The 22,040-nt window shown below is 44.2% G+C and overlaps 1 protein-coding gene across 3 annotated transcripts in view; it reads right to left on the reverse strand.

Annotated features, from left to right (window-relative positions):
• vn (membrane-bound neuregulin protein vein) overlaps positions 1-22,040 on the reverse strand; it is a 205,030-nt gene that overhangs the window by 69,501 nt on the left and 113,489 nt on the right. For all 3 annotated transcript variants that reach the window (XM_043416225.1, XM_043416224.1, XM_043416223.1), the window contains exon 3: positions 7,949-8,091. In XM_043416225.1, the coding sequence (XP_043272160.1) occupies positions 7,949-8,091 (143 nt within the window). The remainder of the gene's footprint in view (positions 1-7,948; positions 8,092-22,040) is intronic.

Genomic DNA, 22,040 nt, shown 5'->3' on the forward strand with positions numbered 1-22,040 from the left:
CCACGCTTTCCTCGGAGGCCTCATAGTTTTTTCTTGAAAACGTTATTGCTGCCCTACCATCTAACCGTTCCGAAGGATAACCGCGATCCCCATAACCGCGATTGTAAGAAGGTAGCGTTGTAAATCGTCCTTTAGGAGTATTGGAGAAATCCTGGATTCTTTGGATCAGCAGCCAAAAGAGACCCGAAAGCAGTTTTTTAATTTCCATCTGATCTCCTGTCGTGCCGAGCTTGATGGGAGAATTCGCAGAAAAAGGGCGTTGAGCGAATACCAAAGAAGCAAAGTATTATTGTCTCAATGCTGGATGAAGATCTTTAATTGAAAAATGTTTTTTACGCACTTGAAAAAATAGGCGATGAGGCAAAAGTTGTACTCCCTCGGAGGAGTAATTTTGGAGAGGAGTAGTCTCAGGAGATGAGAAAAATATAGTTATCGGATGTCTTGTACATTGTCTGTACAATGGTTAAGATAGCTCGCACGCATTGAAGAAGTAAAACGTGTACTGAACTGGATAGTGGATGAAATTCAATAAGGAGGCAACACACCGTCGATATTGCTGACCCGACCTTAACGGTTATCATCCAGCTCCCAACCCTTACTCTCCCTCGGGTCGTTGTGTCCGTTTGAAATTTGAAATTCTCACCGTGCTCTCTTCCGTACACCCGAATTTTATCTTTCTACCCCATCATCGTCGAGAGGCTTCGCAGACTCTTTTTCCGCTATCAGGAGATATGAAACTTGGCGTCTTTTGGACGATATGAGCTACACGTAGAATATACTCTCTGTCCGAACATCTCTTGATTCCTATTCAGTCTTTTTTATATACAGATATATATATTTATATATAATACTTTTTCGACAGACGAGACGAGAGCTTTTCTCGGAGTTTAGCGAATATGCCAGCACTTCCGTTTCTCCCCAACATCTTTTTATATATACTGGTAGCGGTGCGCTGCTTTACTCGAGAAAAGCCAAACGTTTCCCATATTCGCATTTCTGTCTTGCTACTTTTACTCTCACACCGACGCACAATCCCACGTACAAACGTACGTACGTGATTCTTTGTCGGTTGCCTTTTCCATGGATGAGTATACAAGCTTTATACGGCTCGTTCTGGCATACCAAAAGAATGTATATAAATATATGTATACGAGAATGCATGCTTGCTCGCGTGTAACACTCTCGACTGTACCTATTCCAAATGGACCACAATATTACGTCCTCGTTCTCTTCGCTCCTCATTTCGACGATACACCGACAACCTATGGCTTTATATGTATTTATGTGAATTCACATATGTATAATGTTACATATGAAAATGTGACGCAGCAATATTACTTTGCTGTATATACATGCTGCGGCGTGTACTGTTTGCCATTTACGGCTCAATGTACGGATACCAATGCTGTAACGATTGCGCAATATTCACTTGCATTAGCACGCTCTGTTATATATAGGGGAGACCGGGGCAAAACGGGATACCTAAGGAAATATTGAATTTTTCAGAAGTTTGGGAAGCTCTGTCTATTTTTTACTTCCAAAAACTAAGAAATGTACTGAAATTTTCTTCAATTTGCAAAAAAAAAAAAAAAAAAAAAAAATCCGAGGCAAAACGGGGTACTCCTCAAAAACTCATGACATTTTTTTTACTATGATTTTAATTCAATGCACCTTGGGTGTATTTTACACCCGTAACCCCGAGTGCTTCCGAATTACCGCTGTAAGCGTTGAAAGCGATCTCAGCGCTTACAACGCTCTAACGTACGTCGAGCGCACCCTGCTCTGTAATTCAATTCAAAATGAATGATATGAATAAGAACGAAGATTGCCAATGTTTGTTTTGTAAAAATTTGTATTCTTTGTCTGCGATTACTGTCGTAGACAGCAATCTGCGAGGCAGTAATCGCAGATTTACAAATTAATACTTTTTGTATATCTGTGCGAAAACGTTTTCATTTTAAAAGTGATGTAAAAAAAAGAGAATTTGAAAAAAACGAATTTTTTGAAAAAAAAAATCAAAATCCGAAAAAACAAGATATTTTGGAAAAAATATGTTTCATGTTCTTTTCGAACTAGGATAAAAGTTAAAAAAACAATTGACAAAAAATTTCTATCATTTTTCGGGTGTATCCCGTTTTGCCCCGGTCTCCCCTATTACACTGGTCTTCATTCCGAATGATTTAGTGAGAATGGAAACTTATTTGATCATGCTACAATTTTGATGAAAAATATTCATTATTGGTATATAATAGTAGGATTGAAATTATTAGTGCCGTTTACTTTCGAGATCGGCTCTTCTTTTTCTTCTCTTTTTTACTATAAAAAAATTTTCTACTATAAAGCCATGATCGACCTGGCGCAGCCTGGGTCGGAGGCTACCAGGGCTCATAGATTTTTATCTTCCAATAGTTATTTTTGAATAAATTTTGGCGCCAACTAGTTTGGGAGAGCCAGTACTTTATGATTTGAAAAAGCTTAAATTAGAAATGATTAAGTGGAGGTGGATTATCCAGAAGAAACAAACATGAAGCATTCCGGAGGGAAAGCAAATGCTTGCTGACAGACTCACTTCTTTGTTGATCCATTTATTGTTGCGGAGTGCGCAATTTCTTTTTTTTTAACCAAACAAAACGTTTTAGAGATGCAATAGTAAATACTTCCACGGAAACACAACTCCCCGATAGCGGAGCTTGCCCTCGGTCTTTACAATTAAGACGATCCGACTAAGACAATCCGTATCTCTAGTTTTTGCGTCCGAGGAGTTTGTATTGGTGTTAACATCGAGAGACTCGTCTCAGAAATAATTTCTCTGTCGCACTTTCAACTTTACGATCGATCAATGATTCTCCAAACTCAAAGGATTTGAAAGAACATTCTATTTATTCTTCGACGATAACGACAAAGGATTATATCTCGTAACTTAAGGCCGCTTGAAATAACAAAAGAATTCAATTCTCTCAAAACGTTTCGGATATGAACGTTTGCGTTGTCCAATCCAGAACTGACAGAAGGTGTGTATATTTTGTATTTTCGTTCACGCAAGTAACGAAGAAAGCTCTCCATGCCCTTTGGGAGGTACAGGAGGAAAGCGAGCTTTTGACATTATTAAATTTATGCCTTGTGAACGCCAAGTACCGCGGACATTGATAACGAAGGCCACGAATGCTCATGGACTCTCTTTGATGTTTTTCTCATTCCTTCGTCGCACTCGGATATCGCCCTTGTACGTACCGTTTTGTTCCCATCTTCGTATATCTCAAACAGGGGGTAATGCGCCCCGTACATTTCCTTTTCTGTGCGCAGGGGCTAGTCTCGTCATATTATATTCCGAAAGTAAAGCGGCAACGTTACGTCTTCTCGTAGTCGTCGTCGTTCTCGTAGTCGTCAGCAATGACACCGCTCGTATTTCCTTCGCAAGGGCGTGCTCTTCGCTTAGGCGACATATTTCACCCCATAAAACGAAACATGCATACGGGATATGTGTTCGTCATGCAGACACTCGTATAATATTCTAGGATGGATCCCACCAACGCATATTATACGGGAGTAACATAAATAACTGGATATACATGTTTCGCATACAAAAAATATGAATTACATGCATGTCGCATCATGAAATTGCACCCAGAGATCTTTCGAATCAATCCTCATCTGTCCTCTTTTCTCATCTACAGAAACAGCTTGGAGTATGAGGCCCGTGAAACTTGAACATTTTGAATAAACGAGTTCAGATTTGACTGTTGACGTCACCGCATTTCTCGATATGGCGCAGTATTATTTTTTTATTTTTTATTCTTCCTTCGTAGACCTCGTTCATTCCACACTTGACTAATTCCTCAATAAACTGGTTGGTGCTCAGCAATCGTTGCGTGAGCCGATGCATGACTGCGATCGATAGGCCAGTCGCGTACTTTTTCGGTTTCGGCTTGCCTGCTACAAATTCGTGAGTTCGTAAGGTCCCGCATGTTTTGCAATTTGAAGATTCATCAATTGCTGATGAGGAATCTCGAGGTTTCGAAAATATTGAGACGCGAAAGTCAACTCGCGGGAATGAGAATAAAGCGAGATGTGTACTACAACGATGGCAAAACTTAATTAATGCGGACGAGTTTGATCCTTTCAACGTGCACTGCAACGGCGGAATCTGTAAAGAGCTGTCGTCAAAGCCGTGTAAAGTGCTTTCATATACGTAGACAATGACAGTGATTGGATTAGATGAACGAGATAATACTTCAACTCGGCTATTGAGATTCCGGAATCATCGCGGTGAGTTACGGCATTGAGGATAATCGTGAATGAGAGAGGTGGATTTGCCAAGAGCCACCTGCTCCTGCAGACTGCCAGGACAGGGCGCATTTCCTAGTCGACGATTCCCTCCCGCTCCGTTCACGGTACTCCGATGCGCTGATGTTTCTAGTACACGGTGAAAGCGGAGAAAGGAGACGGAGGACGAGAGAAACGGTTTGTGCGTTTCGTCGCGAAAGGGTTCCCTCGCAATGAGGGAAGGAAGGGGACCCAGGAACGAACGTGGCTAGGTCACCAACGGGCCGTTTCCCGACAGAGACCGAAGCAATGCGACTCCGTACGCTCTGCCAGTGGCACATTCGAGTAAGAGCCTGTACAGCTCCAGCAGCGAAGCTGTACCTCATTCGAGCGTATACGTACACAACATATATACCGGGTCTACGGTCTTGCGTTGCAAACAGACCCTATCTATTCATGGCCCAGGTTCCATTGTCGGTATTCCAGTGCCCGCAAAATTCTACTACATCGATGGAAGGAGGAGACGAGCGGGGGCGGGGGGTATATGCTTTGTACCTCCTCCAACCATCCTCCGATGCATATACGTATGCAGAGTCGGTATACGTATATAGAGAACCCTCGACTCGTCCGAATGGAGCATTGAACGTGTGAAACTGCGAAGCTTCATCACTAGCATTGTCCTACTAAGCTTTCACCCACATAAATGAGCCAAATCGTGTGCAATTATTTTACTTTTCCCTTATTACAAGACGGGGAAGAAACCAAGTTCCCGCTCGGCGAAGCAAGCGGGCTGTGAGCGTAGCGAGACAATTACGACTGTTGCCGAAAAGTTTGCGAAACAAGGCAACTTGAATTCCGGTTAATGAAGGCGAACCGAAAGTTTCGGTTCTTTCGTTAAACCGGTTGTGCATCAAGCCGACGAATCAGGAGGTCCGAAGCCGTCGGCAAGCGGAAATTCATTGCACCAAATATTTGCCCTTGTCGTAACTTCTCTTCGAGTTTGACCTCTGACTTTTATGCTCGGTCCCCGAAATTGTGACATCTGCTGCACGGATTTTTGCTCACAGCATATCCTGCGTGAACCACGGACATCGACTTGGGCGTACGACTCACCATTCATCACGAGCACCGTTCAATCATAATGCCGAACTTTGATACTACAGGGCTGCTGGATTTGATGGGTTGAACGGTGTGCTCTATTGGAGTAACATGGCACTTGGTGAATGCCTGCAAAGCTGCTACATGCCACACATTATGGGCAGGCTCGATGTACCCTTTGTGCTAACGGTGACATATTATACCGCTACGGAGAATGCGACCGTTTACCAAATTTACATTATATATTTATATTCGAGCTGTTTGTGCTCGCTTATGGGGAATACATCGAGCGAATGGCATGAGGTCGCCGGAATGCTGTATTTAATGCACGCCGCGGGTATGCAGAGTACACGAATATTGAATGGTGAGAAAGGCAGCGATAGAATTAACCACCGGGTGGCAGAGAATGAGAGCAACGGAGAAGGAAAAGAGAAGCTCATTCGCCAACGATCTGAGAGAAGCAGCGGCAGGAGGAGCAGGGAAGGGTATCTGGTTGAGGACGGTTGAGGACGGGCCATCCGAAACCTGACGCCGCTCAGGCAGCACAGGGTTGTAATTGTCGTCCTTTGTCCGTCATACGAGCTTGCGGCCTCGCTCCGTGGCGCACCGCAAGTTTTCCTCTCTCGTCCCATGAGCCAGCGGACCATGGCATTATCGCATCAGGTGTTTGATTCCCGGTTTCTCACCAGCCACCTACCGCATGACCTCCATCAATCCTTTTTCTTCAATCCAATTTTTTCCGTTCCTGTTGCATGTTTCATGGATTTTGCTTTCTCTAACCCGCTAGCGCAACCGCTGCGTACTTTTATCGGGATCTCGGGTGTCTGATATTTCCAAAGCGAAAAGTAAATTGGCTCTTGGTTGGACGGTTGGGGGGTTCGGGGCTTCTCCTTCGAAAATCCAGCTTCTTTTTATTTTCAACGTAGCACCATATCTAATGGCTGGGCGCTTAATCATCTGCTCACTAATGAAATTATAAAGGTGGTTTGCGAACTCAACGGTTCGCAACGTTCGTTGAGGCAACGATAACCTTTATCCTTTCGTTTTAATTGCTATTCATAGAGTTTCAGAGGGCGAAGCGCGGTGCATCTATTTTTTTTATTTTTTCTGCAACTTGCACTTCTGTAAATCACGCAGTTGTTGCTGCTCCATGTAGTTTAACGAATTTTTAAATCTATACGACGACTCGTGCTTTTTTTCTCGTTCTCTCTTTACACCAGGGTATTTTTTTTCTGTCTACCCTTTTTTATGCCTCGCCTTCCAACTCCAAGCTTTTAACTGGGTATACATTTGGTTGTATCAAATCCCCACGGGAATTATAAACGCTCGACGCCCCGTTGCTGTTGCACTGCTGTGCTCTGCTGTGCTGTGCTGTACTACTGCTGCTGCCGGTGCTTCGGCAAGAAATTTTATAGAGCGAGAGAGAAAGAAAGAGATATAGAAGTGGAGAGACGCGTGTGCAGGGCGACGCGCAAGGCGGAACGACAGCATAAATCGCGTTAAACGTAAAATCTTTTCGCGATTGTATCACACACAGACACTTCGTTTGCCACAGGCACGCGGCGACAACGATGCCTCATTGCACTGGCGCGAAAGCAGCGATATATTATCCTATTCTAGAATGATAGCTTTAGCGAGAAATAAATTTCTCTTTCGACCTCGCCTTTGGATCGGATAAATCAAATTTTTCCATCGGTTGTTAAATAAATAAATCTAATCGTATTCCCAAGAAATGGTAATTATACATTTTTCGAAATCCTCTCCACACAATATTGAGTTGAGTCGACGAATTATTTTCCAAAATTTCTGACAAATCGTTGCCCCCTCTGCGAGGTAACGTTTCACGAAAAGAGAATAAAACAAAAAATGGTGAATAAACGAAAATTGTATCGAAGCGGAAATTGAAATGATAGAATTAGTGAAACTGTATCACATTCGCCGAGCAAGTGGATGAAATGCACCTAAAAAAGGTTTTATGCTTCATGTAGCGGCGCGGCAGCTGCTGGCATCGATCGAACTGATATAAATCACCGTGCCAATATACAGGTTCTATCAACAGCTATGAACCGTGCCCAACTAGATGGCAGGATAAGCGAGAATAAGGGGAGGGGGTTTCCGTTGGCTCGAGATTCCGCCGGTTTTTTCGAGCGCACCGGGGGATCATTCGTGCGTCATTATATGGTTTCCGGAGCTATCGCGACATCCAGTAAATCCCGGACGCAGCCTCTCTCCACTCTTTTTCTCCATAATCCAATCTTCCGTACTTGGACAATTTTTTAATCGGAAATGTGCGCGTTCTTTGTTGTTAAAAAGAGAAGAATATGAACGGTAAAAAACTAGCGAGGAATATGTATCACGGAGTTTGGATTCTTCGATATCCACTTTTTCCCGTTTTCATGTTTTGACATACCACGATGAGAATCCATCGACCCGTATCAATTGTAAGCATCGCCGCAACCTGATGCAAATCCATAATTCAACGAAACAAAATCGTTGAACGTTCAGTTCTCTTTTATCGATTTATTCAATTCGTCACTGCATACGACACTTATTATTCCCTCGACGAATACAACATGAAATTACTCACTCGTATCTTGATTTCTCGTATCGTGAGCGACTAGAAGTTGGGCGGCGAGGGAAGCACGATGCCCGGAAGTGCTTTCGGCGATGCACTCGTACCGTCCACTGTCCTCTTGCCTCGCGGACGAAATCACTACTTTCGATCTTCGCCTGTAACAAATTCAAAGCACACACGTGTTACTCGATTACGTGCAAATGGATCGAGGAGCACGGTAATTCAAGCAATTGAAAAACAAAGTATTGCGCTCTTCGTTTCTAATGTGTATCGTGATCAGGGTGAGCCCATCGAGATTCCACCTTTGGAGGTGAGGGGTATGCGACGAATCCAACGAATTGTGCGAACGCGCTTCGTTAACTTCCGATAACTTCCGATAATCGAACAGCAGTATCGCGGCTGCCATTAGATTACGATTAAAACAGTAATAACGCTGCAGCATCTGCTGCATAAATTTATTTATAATTTTATCACTTATCCGCATCAGCTATTATTTTTCGGATCATTGTTCCCGAGTGATTCGAAATCTATTCATAGAATCCGTTTGGTGCTTTTGCGATATCACAAAAGCCGTTGCGTCATAAAGCTGGGAAAATGGAAAAACAACAAAAAAAGAAAAAAGAAAAAAAAGAAAAAAGAAAAAAGCAGGGATGAATAGCCGGAGATCGGTGTAATCGTCGGCTTGGTGCAAATGCAGGGGAACGTATAGCGGAATGTTTGGTTACATTTACTCTCGGGTGGCACGGATAGCGGGTATAGCGATATGCGCAGCGGTGATACCGGGATAGAAGGACGAGATCGCATTGACGGTGGCGTGAGCGCAGCGTCCTTTGAGCTTTTTCAGCGGCAGTAAAGGACGCGGTCGGCGAGGTCGTGAGGACGTAATCCGCGGCAGACTCCGGGATGTCACGATTCGTGCTTAAGGAAAGATTCCATTTCATTTGCGTACAAACTTGAGCTTTTCCTCTCTTCGTACCTGTCGTTATCCATGTATTTAATGCTGGCCTTTCACGTGCTGCAGTCAGTTTCAATTCTGCGTAAACGAAAATTCACGACGCTGCTGCTTTTAAAAAGCTTTCTCTTATGAATCTTTTGCTTCGAGGAATTTTCTCGATTCGCCTTTTCCCTTTTACGAATTTCAGCACGTAAAAGCAGGTACGATCGGGAGCATCGATGTACGTCACAGAAAAATAAACGGATGAATAACATGACGAAAAGAGAAAATGAGTGAGTTGAGCAGAAAAAAACATGTGGAGGGAACAAAAGGAAGCCCCGAGGCGACCCGGGTACTGCGGATCTTATTCGCCCATCCCGAACTACGAGACTGTCTCATCCGTCCTCTTTGCTTCAAGAAGTACAGGAAAGTGTAGCTCCTCGTAGCTTCTGGCTTTTCTCGTGTACGATAATTAAAGCTTTGCATTTGTAACCACGTTTATCTAACTCTACGACCGAACTAACGAGTTGCATGCGGGTCTTCGCACACATACACACACAGTGTACACTTTTCGTGCGCCTTCGTTTCTTTCACTTTTCTTTTAGCGCGCGGGACTACGTGATATGCTACCGCTCATGAGGAGCAGGCTTTCTACAACGTGCTTCATTATGGATCTTGGCGCGATTTGCAGACAGAGAAACAACAGCGAGGTGGGTCTTTGGCACATCATCAACACGTTTTATATCCCGTGCAGACTTTTCACGTGTCATCCGTTCGAGTGCCGAAGGTTCCTCAAAAAAAAAAAAACAAAAATTTTTTTAAAATCAGAAACCTGAGAAAACTACCGAATATCGTAAGGAAAACGAATGTTGAATTATTCCTCAAAGGAGGCCATCTCGAGAATTTCATCGGAATCGGAAGCGAGTGCGCGATCGTCCAAAGAAATATTCTGCTTTGCCATATAAACGCGAAGTAAACGTCTAAGACAGAAAATACGATCATGATGCGTTAGCAGTTGTGTATAAAAAGAAAAGGAAAAAAACGAAGCAATAATGGGAGGCTGAATGTATGGCTGGATCAGACAGACCAGCAAGGACCCCTCTCAACGACCATATACGACGCTACCAGTCCATCCCAGAAACACGAAGTTTTACGATCCTGAAATGGACCTCATTCTCTCGGGAGGATGAGCCTTTAAATTGGAACCGATTCCGCACTCGCTTGACTGGCTTCGGGAGCGAGGATGATGCACCATGGCTGCATTCGTTGTTGGCGATCTTATACGTATATATGTGCACATAATATACATATATATATATATATATATATATACATGTGCGAGAGTCTCCCTGGATTCACGGAAATATATGTATACCGACATATAGGACGTTTTATCTCGGACGTGAGCGCGCCGGTAACGACGTTTAACGAACCTAGCACGCGTGGAGAGCGAAATATAAGTTCTGAAAGAACAAATAAACGTGCCGTGCTGCGGGTGCACCGAAGAGAAGGGGCAGAAGTTGAAAAAAGCAGAGAAAGCAAAGAACGAACGAGCAGGGTTCGGTATATCTCTGCAGCTCGCGGGTGGTGGAGCCGTAAATCTATTACGGCTATGTACCTCCTAAAAATCGGACATTTGTTCTGCGAACTTATATAGCAAAGATCAGGTCACAAGGGAGTTTTATGTGTATATAAGTATTTATTTCTACAGGCCCCGTTTACTACGGCTGAGTAGAGTTTAACTTTTTGATTATTCTCTCTTAATTACTCAGTATCACGGAGCTATTAAAACTCTTGATTGGCTCGATTGCTCTCTCTCTCTCCCTCGATTCTCGGAGGCTCAAAATCCTTTGGCAAGATTTCCAAGAAAAATGATCGCAGCTCGCTCCTCAAGTGGTAAGAATTAATATGAATTGTTAAGTACGCGAAATTCGAATTGAGGTTAGGTAGGGAAAACGTCAGAAGATTCTCGTTCGTATTTATTGCTCATTAGAGCCATTATGTGTAACCCTCATCGGATTAGATTTGGCCCGAAGGGAATGCGCGAGTTATACCGCACGCAAATACTATCTGATATATAGATATGCGAAGAGAAAATTTCACCCAGTGAAATCGTTCCACTCATACTTGAGGGCAAATAGCAGAGGAGGGGCGAGAGAAAGAAAAGGCGATAAAGAGACCGAGCGAGAACGAGGTCGGAGGGTGAGGCAGTAGCAACGCGATCCCCGAGAACTTTTAATCCCCGAACTCTCCTGCGCCCTGGTGAAGAGATGCAAGAAGGAAGTCGCTGCGAGTCAAAGTAGAAAGAGAGGAAGAGCCAGGATGGTGGAAAGCGGGTTAAGAGGGAGAACGAGTGGTTGAAGAAGAAGAGGCTCTTGCAAACGGTGGGATTCTCGAAAATCGAGAGATGATATCGGCCTGCCGGAGCAAGAATGCTGCGTCCCGGAATGGGCGAAAACTCCATTCTCTTCTTCCCCCCCCCCCCCCCCCCCCCCCCGACCCCTGCCGCTTCTTTCTTTTCCTCTCGCGTTGAACGTGCATCTCTGAACGAATATCACGCTGGTCCGTGGCCATGTCCCAGGCCAACCTCCATCGTACTAACACTCTCGGATGTTTGTGCCATTCCAACGAGATCCGCGATGGTGAAACGCGAATACCGTACCACGATACCCAAGTTTCTTCAGTCTACAGTTATACCGAGCACCAGGATGCATTTCCTGTTTGCATTCTACGTACACACGTACACGCAGTTGTACGCGTCGTATGGGTTGCCAATGTTGGAGGGTAATGAAAACGGGGTTGGCACGATGCAATTTGCGCTTCGCAGGATTAAGTAAAAGTTTTTCTACTTTACGGCCTTCGAGTCTTTATGCGCCTCTTTTATGCGTCCAGTTTAACGCGTTTTCAGTGTCAGGGCACACGCATATACACAGTCCTATCATTTACACAAGGTATGTGTACAAGGTGTTGGTGATTCGGGAATGAAGAGGATGGCAGCACGAATGAGGCCTCCATCAGAAGGGTCAAAAATACATGTCATTCCCATATATCCCGGCCATACGAGGTATAATGTACTTGTTTATTAATCCAGCGTTGGAAAATAACGTCCGCGGGATCGAGGAAAAAAAGGCACGCAAAATGTCGTCTCTCACATCTTACCTGGCCTCGGGGGTTGTGCAACGTGACGGAATACTGACCAGATTGACGGCTTTTGCGACGTGCCTCATAAAAGCATCTATCGGTTACATAAACTTTACGGTGTTGTACGAGAGCCCGATTTTGTTTGCGTGCTGTAATCATACTCGAGTCAAATTCATCACGGATGAGATTAAAAATGAAAAGACTTGTTCCCTAATGAAAAAAAGGGTATAGGCTCGGGGGTCGTTGGATTCTGTCGAAAAAATGGGATCGTAAATCCGAGTAATTCGATTTAATCTCTCAACCGCGGTCACAGTTGCACGCCGCTTGGGAAGAGAGTTTCGATGAGTTTTTGATGCACCGGATGATGCTATCGCGCTTTGATCGTTCATTTGAAGATGCTATTCAACGTAATAATGGAATGTGTTGAATGTGCGTATTGAAACACTGGTAAATTTGAGTAGTGCGAGAACATAGATGAGATCAAGAGCCACTGCTCGGTGCATTCAGGTTGGACAATATACCGTGTAAAAGTATCATGTGTGGGTGCGTGCCATTTCATGTGTGTGCATGGGCTTAAACATATGAGAGAGGGATGCTGTTTTCAACGAGAATCAGAGAGCCCGAGTGGCACACGCCACAGCCATGGTGATTGAGCGAGACAAAGGTGTGCACAGTTCACTTGTGTTTGGGAATGATGTGCAGGCTGGATGTGTTGCAGAAACGACCACAGGCCAAAGGAGCGAGAGGAAGGAGGGGCGGGTGAAGTTTCGAGTCGATTCGATCGATCCCTTTGAACGCAAAGGCTTCAAAGGGCGCGACCTAGAGTCGGTGAAGCCAGAGAGCACAGTTGTTGAGTCGAACGGTGCGTGATGTAACGGTGCTAGCTGATGGTCTCGTGTACCTTTATGCGCGATGGTACCTATGAACATTAACGTGTATCTCAAAACAGCAGCGGACTCTTCAATTTTCGGACTGCGTTCCATACGATAGATACGAATATGCACAGGACGTTGTACACGGTAACGGTGAAAGTGCATCAGCAACATTTTCGTTGGAGAAATGCAACGAGATGAAAGGCGAACGGAGCAGGGAAGATTCTTTTGGATTTGTGCTCTCTCTCTCTCTTTCTCCATCTTTCTTTCTTTCTCTCCCACTTCCTTTCTCTGGCCCTCACTTTCCGTGTCACACTCTCTGGTACACGGAACCATGAACGAGGAGTGGAATACGCAAATAGAATATGCGCATGCGCGTAACTTCGTGGTTTACGCAGCGCCTCACGTATGAGAGGGAGGGCAAAAGAAGAGGGAAGTAGAAAGGGAAGAGCGACGAAGGACTAGTGCAAGAGTGCACTCACTCGAGGGAGAAAGAGAGACTGGCGCAAAGAAGTCTAGACGGGAGAGTGTCGATTTTTGCCCCAGCACCGAATTAGAAACTTTCTGGTCCACTTTCCACCTCTTCCCTCTTCTCTATCTCTCTCCCGTCCCTTTTTTATTTCACCACCAGCGTGTCTTGTTTTTCCAACCTTTTCGTCTCCTTTCCTCTTTCCCCTCAATCTGTTCAGCTCTCCTCGTCGCTGCGGTTCATTCCCCAAGACTTTCTTTACATCGTCGAACCTATGTGTGTACCGGCACTGTTGAAAACCGCGACTGAATATTCTATGCCACAGTAAGTATCTTTTCCCTTTCCCTCAATTCCGCGTTGATCCCTTAGCGTATTCCGTTTGCACGCTCAATCTTCTTCCCTACCCTCGAAACATGCAATTTTCATTTTATATGCACGTAACCAATTGAAGATGCATAAATGTGTATGTGTATGCACTAGGCATGCACCGCTGTTGTTTGTTTCCACTTTTTCCTCGACATCTTGCTTACCCATCATCATCATCATCACTTGTTCCCCCTCTCTTCATCTTTTTCTCACGCACGCACGGTCACACAAAGAACACTCGGGTGCACACACACACACACACACACACACACCCACACGCACACGCACACACACCGCGACGGACATTACGTGAGATTCTGCAGTATTATATGGAACATTTTGAAGGGGAGGTTCATATGCGTGTGTCTGAAAAAATTTAATGGCCCATGTTGCACGCCACATATTTTATTACGAGACTACAGCACATCTTGATGTCAACAGAAAACATGAATTCCTCCGTGTCTACATCAACGCGCCCGTATTCTCATAACTCGATGGCTCTTGTCCTGTCGATAACGCAACTGTGCTACCTACCAGTTTTTTTTCCCTCTCTCTCTCTCTCTCTCTCTCTCTCTCTCTCTCTCTCTCTCTCTCTCTCCTGTTATATATATTCGCTACGGTCCTTCACATATCTCGTTGGGAACACGATAAAACGATATTATATATGTTCACCCTATTCACCGGGCAGAAACCACTGGAACTCTGAAAGCTCGGGTCGTGCGCTGGCAGGTCCGAGACAAACTGTCTGGCGTGAAGCTTAACCCCTTACACACACCGTATATGTGTATGGATTCCTCTGTATATATATGCTCAAGTATTGGGTCGCTCGCACGTCATACGAGAGAGCCCTCTCGTGAATCGCTTCGGAGTCCTCGGTCTCCCTCGTTATTCGGGCTATTCGTCACAACCCCCCCCCCTCCGCCCCTCCCCCCTCTCTTCTTCTCGTGCTTCGGCTATTTCCAGAAATTGATAAATTAATGACCGGCGCTGCTTTGAAAATGGCTGACAAATGTGTTCGCATATATGCAGCTCAACATGCACGAGTGCCGACTCCACACCGATGGAAAACACGCTCGTGATGCTGTAGCCGATTTTTTTCCGCATCCGTATTATATCCGCTACCTCTTTGATCCGATCTTTTGAGTATTCACTGCGCAGTGCACTCTTCGGAAAAGCGGTTTCGAGAGATAAACAGGCGCAAACGTTTTTTTCAATATAGTTATGTTATATTGAGAATATTAGTTGAAAAATTGGTCGGAACATGAATGAGGATGTTTCGATACATGGGAGTATTTCGATACATGGGAAAATCGAGTACATGGGAGATTCACGCGCCATGGTGCATCATTGGTGCGTTCAAATGGATCTGTCCCTCTCTCTCTCTCTCTCTCTTTCTGTTCCATTGGTCGCAGGATTTCTGAAATACATCGAGTCTCCGCGATCCAGCAGTAACAGCGGCGACAGATGCAGCAGGAAGTAAGCTTCCGGGCATGCTCCGGGGGAGCATTGAGTTGTGCGGAAATCGCATGTTCGGATTATGCGAGGTTTAACTGTGTTAATGACCGAATACGTAATAATTTAAGGTCGTACCGAACATTTATCGATCGTATGCTTGTGTGCAGTTGCATTGACATAATATACAATAACGTTACGATATTATATACGCTACTCCGGGATTTGATTAACTCTGTTAATAATTTAAACGATCGGTCCTCGGTTGAAAATTTGAATAATTTACGAGTGTTGCTGGTACTTGAAATATTGGTGCTCGGTTGCAGACCTCTATATTTTTATCTTAATTAAAACCCTCGACATTATTATATATTTTACAAAAGAAATGTTACACGTGCCAAATTTCTTCGTACAATCGTTGCAACGCTACAGATATTCACAGATGACGTGACCGCACGAAAGGTAGTGATTCTTTTGTTGACGTTTTTTTTTCGCACCGGAGACCAACATGGAACAAGAGTACCAGAAGCTTTTGCACGCTCTTCCCCTCTCGAAATACCGCGGGAGAATAGAGCGCGTTATTGAACGTGCCTCGTGTGTGCAACCAGCGAGAGCTGTTATTTCCCTCTTTGTTATATTCATCCTTTCGGTTGTTTCCATTCCCTATAGCTGGCTCACTTCAGCGCGCGTTATAAACCGAGCTCTGCGTTATTCCTAGATTTTTTCGTCTTTCACTTCCGCTTTCTCTCTCTCGTTCCATCGCCCTAGCCAGCAACCCTCGCTGGCTCAGCTAGAAGGAGGGAGTTAAAACACGAGGCTCATATTGAGGGTGGCCGAATGAGGTGAGAGAGACGGGTGTCATTCAGGACTCGAAATTTTTGCCGCACGATGGGCCACAACGTGTGTGGTTGGGTCGAGCGACGGCTCCGCTCGTTCTCTCTCTCTTTCTCTTTCCCCGTTTCGTTACAAGTATTAGTGGTTCGTGCCAGGTTTTCCCGCTCGTGAAACTGCTCCGGTTCGCCTGCGGCAGCTCGCTATGGACCTTGGATGCTAGTCCTCATGATGCTTGCCAAACGAAGACGAGTCGAGGGGGTAGAGAAGGCGCATTACGCTTAATTTGCTTTCTCGGTTTTTCCTTTTATCCACTGGCTACCTTTTTTCTTTCCTTATCAAGCTCCCTTCCGCCCTTTATATACATATTTTTTCCCTTTTTTGCGCATGAGAATTTAGGTGCTGCAAAGAAACGAGTGTGTGCAAGCGCAATATGGAGGAGCCCGGCTTCGAAAATAGAAAAATACGATTACACCAACGAGGCGAAGTGCTTCCGGTAAAGGGAGGCCGCGCTGTTTACATCAATTTATTGCTAGATCACGACTGACTATTCCACCCATTTATTTAACCATAAATCATTACAGGGTGCACGCAGCGCTCTCGCCAAATAACAAAAATAAACACACCCGCCGCATTCCCTCGCTTTTGGAAGAAAAACAAAAGCGACCGTTGATAAACCTTTATTTGATAACAAATTGATATTTACATGTACAGTTATACGTAGGAGGAGCCCTCGCCTCGTGTACGAAGGACGGAGGGAAAAATTCGCGCTGCTTATATGTACACAGGTAGTCAGTGAAGCTCATAGCTGTTTCATAAGTGCGAGTTTTTCAAGCTTTTCCCTCGTGTTCAATGATATTCATTGTCCGCATGTGTGTTACGATTTAATTAAGATTAAGGGGTTTCGTCAAGCAGTATTCACGTTTTTTTTCGCTCACTCGTTGACCGCGACGGGGAGGCAATGTGACACAAGCGCATAAGAATGAGAGCAGCGTGCGTGGCCCAGATGAAAATGAAATGGCAAAGTTGTCGACTCGATTGGAAAATAGATTTTGTGATGAATTTTTGAAGCGTGTTCGCGTGTATACAATAGCCCACATTTTCTTTGGCTCTCATGTACGCTGTTTGGTCACATGTGCAATGCCCTTCCTACACCGCATTACTATATACATAAGAGTTTGCGGTGTACATGCTCTTCCGGTCACTGCTAGCGAACGATCCGTCTTGTAATGGAAACAGCAAAGGCCCTCTCCCTCCCTATTGCCAACCTACAAAAGCTTCAGTCTTCTCGTACCTTTGAAACCGACGTCCTTGCGAAACCTCTCACGCCCTCCTTTCCCTCTTCCTCTTTCCCTCTTTGGCCCTTTCGTTTTTTCAACCACACGTGGAATATGCTGCAGATACATCCACACTCACGAATAGACACACATACAACGAGGCCACAGCATTGCGTCCCTGTTTTTCTTCCATCCTGACGTGGAAGCGCAGTTAATGGTTTTCTTTTGGGGCATGAGCTCTGCTTGCTGCCCTCGTCGTGTTAATGCCCTTTCTCGCTGAATGGAGTCTCGCATTTTATTTTTCACTTGCATTCTTGCACTCTCCTTCTACTCCCTCGAAACTCGTGCTCTTCTTTCGTTAACTTCGAATCATCGCTTTTCTTCGCCGCTTCCTTCTACCGTCTCGACGCCCTATACACCAAACCTGTGAGCGAGCATGAAAAGGATCGCCCCTCTTTCAGCCTTCCTTCCCCGAAACTCTCCCGCGTTTTTCAGACACGATTATTCTTCGGGTTTTCAACGATCGTTGCTTTTCAATCTTCAATTGTAGGAGAATAAATTTCACCATTATTACCGAGTTACTTTCAACGGAAAATCGAGAATAACTGCTATCAATGGAGGACTGAAAATATTTTTATAAGCGCTCAATCCCATGTACCTTCCGTTCAACATTTCATTAGCTCATCTTCCTCATTCTTCCTATTCGTTTATACAATCGTATAACTGCTCGGTTATTGGAGAGATTTTTTCAGGCTCCGGTAAGCGTCACAGCCGTATAACGTTACAAGCTTTTCAAATACAAATTTTCAACGAAATAAAAATGAAGTGATATAAAGTCTCTTTATTCCATGCGAAATAAAACATCCCACGAAATTCGTCGATGAGGAAAAGAGTGAAAAAGCGAGTTGATTTTGTTTTCTTTTCGAATTTTAACAACCCAAAAATCACTCAGTTACGCCTAACTGATATGAGACACGCAGGGAATCCGTAAACTTATCGACATTTGGTGAACGTGCGGTGTGTAGGAACTTCGCCGCAATGGTAGGGAAGTGCGGTTTCGTGAAAACTCTGTGGCGGCTGCGAACCGAATCACTGGAACGTGTTTGCATACACGTATACGTAGTTCAAAGTTTAAATCGTGTACATTGAACACTCGCCCTCCCTCTTTTTCTCTCTCACTCAGTCACTCTCTACCCTGGTGTCGTCCACACTTTAAATTCATTCCCTGAATTATGAGGTCAATCCTTCTTACTGGTGTTTTTTTTTTTTCGCAGAAATTATAGTGATGCAGCCAGTTTCACTGTCCTTGTCCACGAATATGTTTGTGAGCATATTCGCTGTGCGAAGGAGCGAGTGCAAGGGACGGTGGAGCTTCTGGGCCTCGAAATTCTGTTCTGATAAAACGATCGCCGGCGGCTTTCTAAACTCGTAGACGTTCGTTTCGACCTCTAGGCTGTGTACTCAAAGTCCGCAGCAAATGAAATTTCATCAATTTGTAAACTCGCCTCCGGTCAGAGAATTTCAAAAACCAACTTTCGTTCTATTGTTTTATTTTAAGCACAAGCTCTTCGACGTTATTGATCATCTATAGAATGTTAATGATTTCAATTGGAACGAATTGGAATCAAAGGGAACAGAGTGAAAAAACGTTTGGATTCTCATCGTGATGCTCCTGAATTCTCACTCATTTACTTCTGACGGCTTGGCTGATGGAGCTCGTAGCTTTTCCAATGTACACTGCCAAGCTCGAAGCTCATTTGCTCACTCGTATTTCGTTTCCGTTTTTCACTCAAGTGGTTGCTATTTGGGTCGTGCACGTGGATGACTCGCTCGTAGATCTCTCAACGTTCTGTGATTTTGATGCCCCGGCGAGTATACCATTACTGCGTTGGCTAGTGACTTCGTCATCGCTTTCCGGCCGAGTCTCTCGAATAATCTCGTGTTTCAGGGCGTGCGTCTCATTGCATTCGCTTTGCCACAGCTTTTAGTGACAACAATCCAAAAGAGTATCGTATCCAGAGATTTCAATATCCATTAATATTACAAGATAAAGAAAGAACTTCAAGTTCACTGACTCGATTGGATTCAACTGTTATGTGACGCACGTTCTGGCATTCGATTAATCATACGTTTGACCGATAACGAGCGTTTTTTCAATGAAAATATCCGTGATAATGGTAACAAGATTCGAACTTTTTGTTCCAATATTGACACGAATAAAAGAAAGTTAAACTTTGAGCCCGGAAAGTGAATGTGAGTGGAAACGGCAGTCCTATAGGACGTCACGGGATTCCCCTTACAGAGATAAGTCCGTGGCTTTTGAACCGCAGCAGATTTTTTTCTCTCCTCATTGTCATTTTTTTACCACGACATTCTTTCCACTGCCGTCTTTTTGGTCTCTCCCACCCTCGTCTCAAGGTCCACTTCCGTACTTCCTAACTGCTGACTCTCTCTTCTATTTATTTCGCTGACTCGGTTTCTACACGACTTTTCTCTTCATCTCGGCTCTCTTCCTCTCTTTTACTCTCTTGAGCTCTTAATCTCGATCGTCCACGTTGGCCACAACCGCCCAGATCCTTTCCAACCCTTTTCCAATATTATTTTATCGAGTCTTTTCTATAACTCGATCTTAACCCAAACTGACTTTTTCTTTTTAGTTTGATCAAGGAGTGGTAATAAAGATACAACAAGATAGAATGAAAGTAATTAACCTTAGGTATGATCTATGCATTTCAAGGTAGACATTGAATCATCGCTTTTCTGTAAACGTTACCTTGACGAGTTGAGTAATCGCGATTGCATCCCACATTTTTCAGAAAGCTTCATTCCCTTAGATTCTACTCAATCCGTATCCTGCTCTTCTGTATTTTATATAAATTCGTCGTGATCCGTAAACGGACCTCTGTCCCAAGTGTCTATCCCGCCGGTTATTATTATATTATTATTCAAAGCCCGAGGCATTATAACCGCGAGCAAGTGTCATTCCAGCTTCATATTAGTGCGAAATATTTTGTCGGCTCGAAGCAAGTAACGAATAAGAATGTTCTGTATTGAAGAGTAAAAATGCAAGGTAAGGTCGACGTCGACGGATCCGAGTGCGGCGTATTCTACGTGCTTGAAAATATATGCTCACTGAATTTTTCTATCCGAAAATATATGTATACTTGCGAGGGTGTCTCCAGAGAGGAGGAAAGAAAAGGAGTGGCGCTCAAACTACACGTTTTTCGCATAGATCTTGAGACGTCTATGGATATAGCGTATGCATATATCGATAAATCCACAAGAGACCAGTGGCACATCGTGTGCCGTATCAACTTGAGCGATATTCAAAGATTTTAGAGGGTTTTCTCTCGAACGAGAATATCATGGAATGAAGGTGTGCGGTGTCGAGTACCTTATGAATGTACGTGTGCACATATGGGAGGGGAAATAAGACACGGGAATAGTGAGAGACAAATGCAGCGTTTTTTATCCCTGACATACTCGTTGAAAGAGAACAAAAGTAGCGAGTCTTTAACACAGGGAGAAGGAGGAAGGAAGAAAATAGAAAAAGTTAGTGTCGTACGCGGCTAGTCAGGGAGATAGAGACGGAGAAAAAGAGAGGGCGCTCGTCGAGGGCTTCACGAGGCCCGTTCGACATCGAGAGTACGAGTAGCACGAAGAAAAGCAAAATCCAATATCGCTCTCATGGACCTGGAACACACCAAGTGCGGCTTGTGGGGAATGCCGTATGTCGAGGAGCGTTCCATCCTTTCTACCCACTTCTTGACACACCCGTTTTTTCTCTTTCTCTTTCGAGCCCGCCTCCTTCCATACACGAAGCTCGCTATCATCTTACATCCCTGTCTTATCTTGCTATATGGGCGAACGGAAGTCCTTCAACTTCCGGTCTTTGTCAACTGTGTATTAATGCAGCATCATTTGCCCAGTGACCTTATACGTTTAACGTGTGCGTGTCTCGTGTAACCTGCTCCTCGAGTGTAATATATCGCGAGTCTTTCACACCCTTCCGCTCTTCCTAATTTGTCAAGTGGAGAGAAGCTCGAGCCTTCATCTCGTTAATTTTCCTTCTTCTATCGCATCAGTTGCACGCCTACGGGCGGGCTTTTATTCCGAACCTTTCCGTGCACCGTTCTAACAATACATAAAAGCCATAATTTCATCATCATTAATTATAACGAATAATATCCCGCCGTAAATCCTGAATGAAATTTGCTACTTTTCCTTTCGCATATATCTATACACAGCCCTCGATTATCTCTACAAACAATTCCTCGCACGACTAGTCGGCCATCGATGATGACGGCTTTATTGACTGCCTAACACACCACTTTTAATTAGCATTGATGCCCTCTAAATTGGATCGCTATAATGGGGGAGCTACTACATTTGAGAGATTCGATCAGAATCTTCGGGTCTCGTGCGTGGGCGCGTTTGAAAATTTAATTCTTTTAGATATCCTGGGCTTAAGAGTATGGATCAGTCGAGTAAGCTCATTTGGAATTTTCGGAATCGAAATTCTTTGACATCGTTTGACTAATTAAAAAAAGACTCTGTCAACTTACGCAGGACGATGGCAAAAATCGGTTGACACAGCCTTTTTTTAATCAGTCAAACGATGTAAAAGAATTTTGATTTCGATATTTGCAGCTCTCACGGAAAAAAGCAATGTTGAATGAAAAATTTGATTCTTTGTTTTCTGCTGTAAAAAGATCGTTAAAATTTTTCAAATCGACGGATAAGTGTGCGAATTAAAAAGTGC

Source organism: Venturia canescens, chromosome 4 (assembly GCF_019457755.1).
Source record: "Venturia canescens isolate UGA chromosome 4, ASM1945775v1, whole genome shotgun sequence".
NCBI lineage: Eukaryota > Metazoa > Arthropoda > Insecta > Hymenoptera > Ichneumonidae > Venturia > Venturia canescens.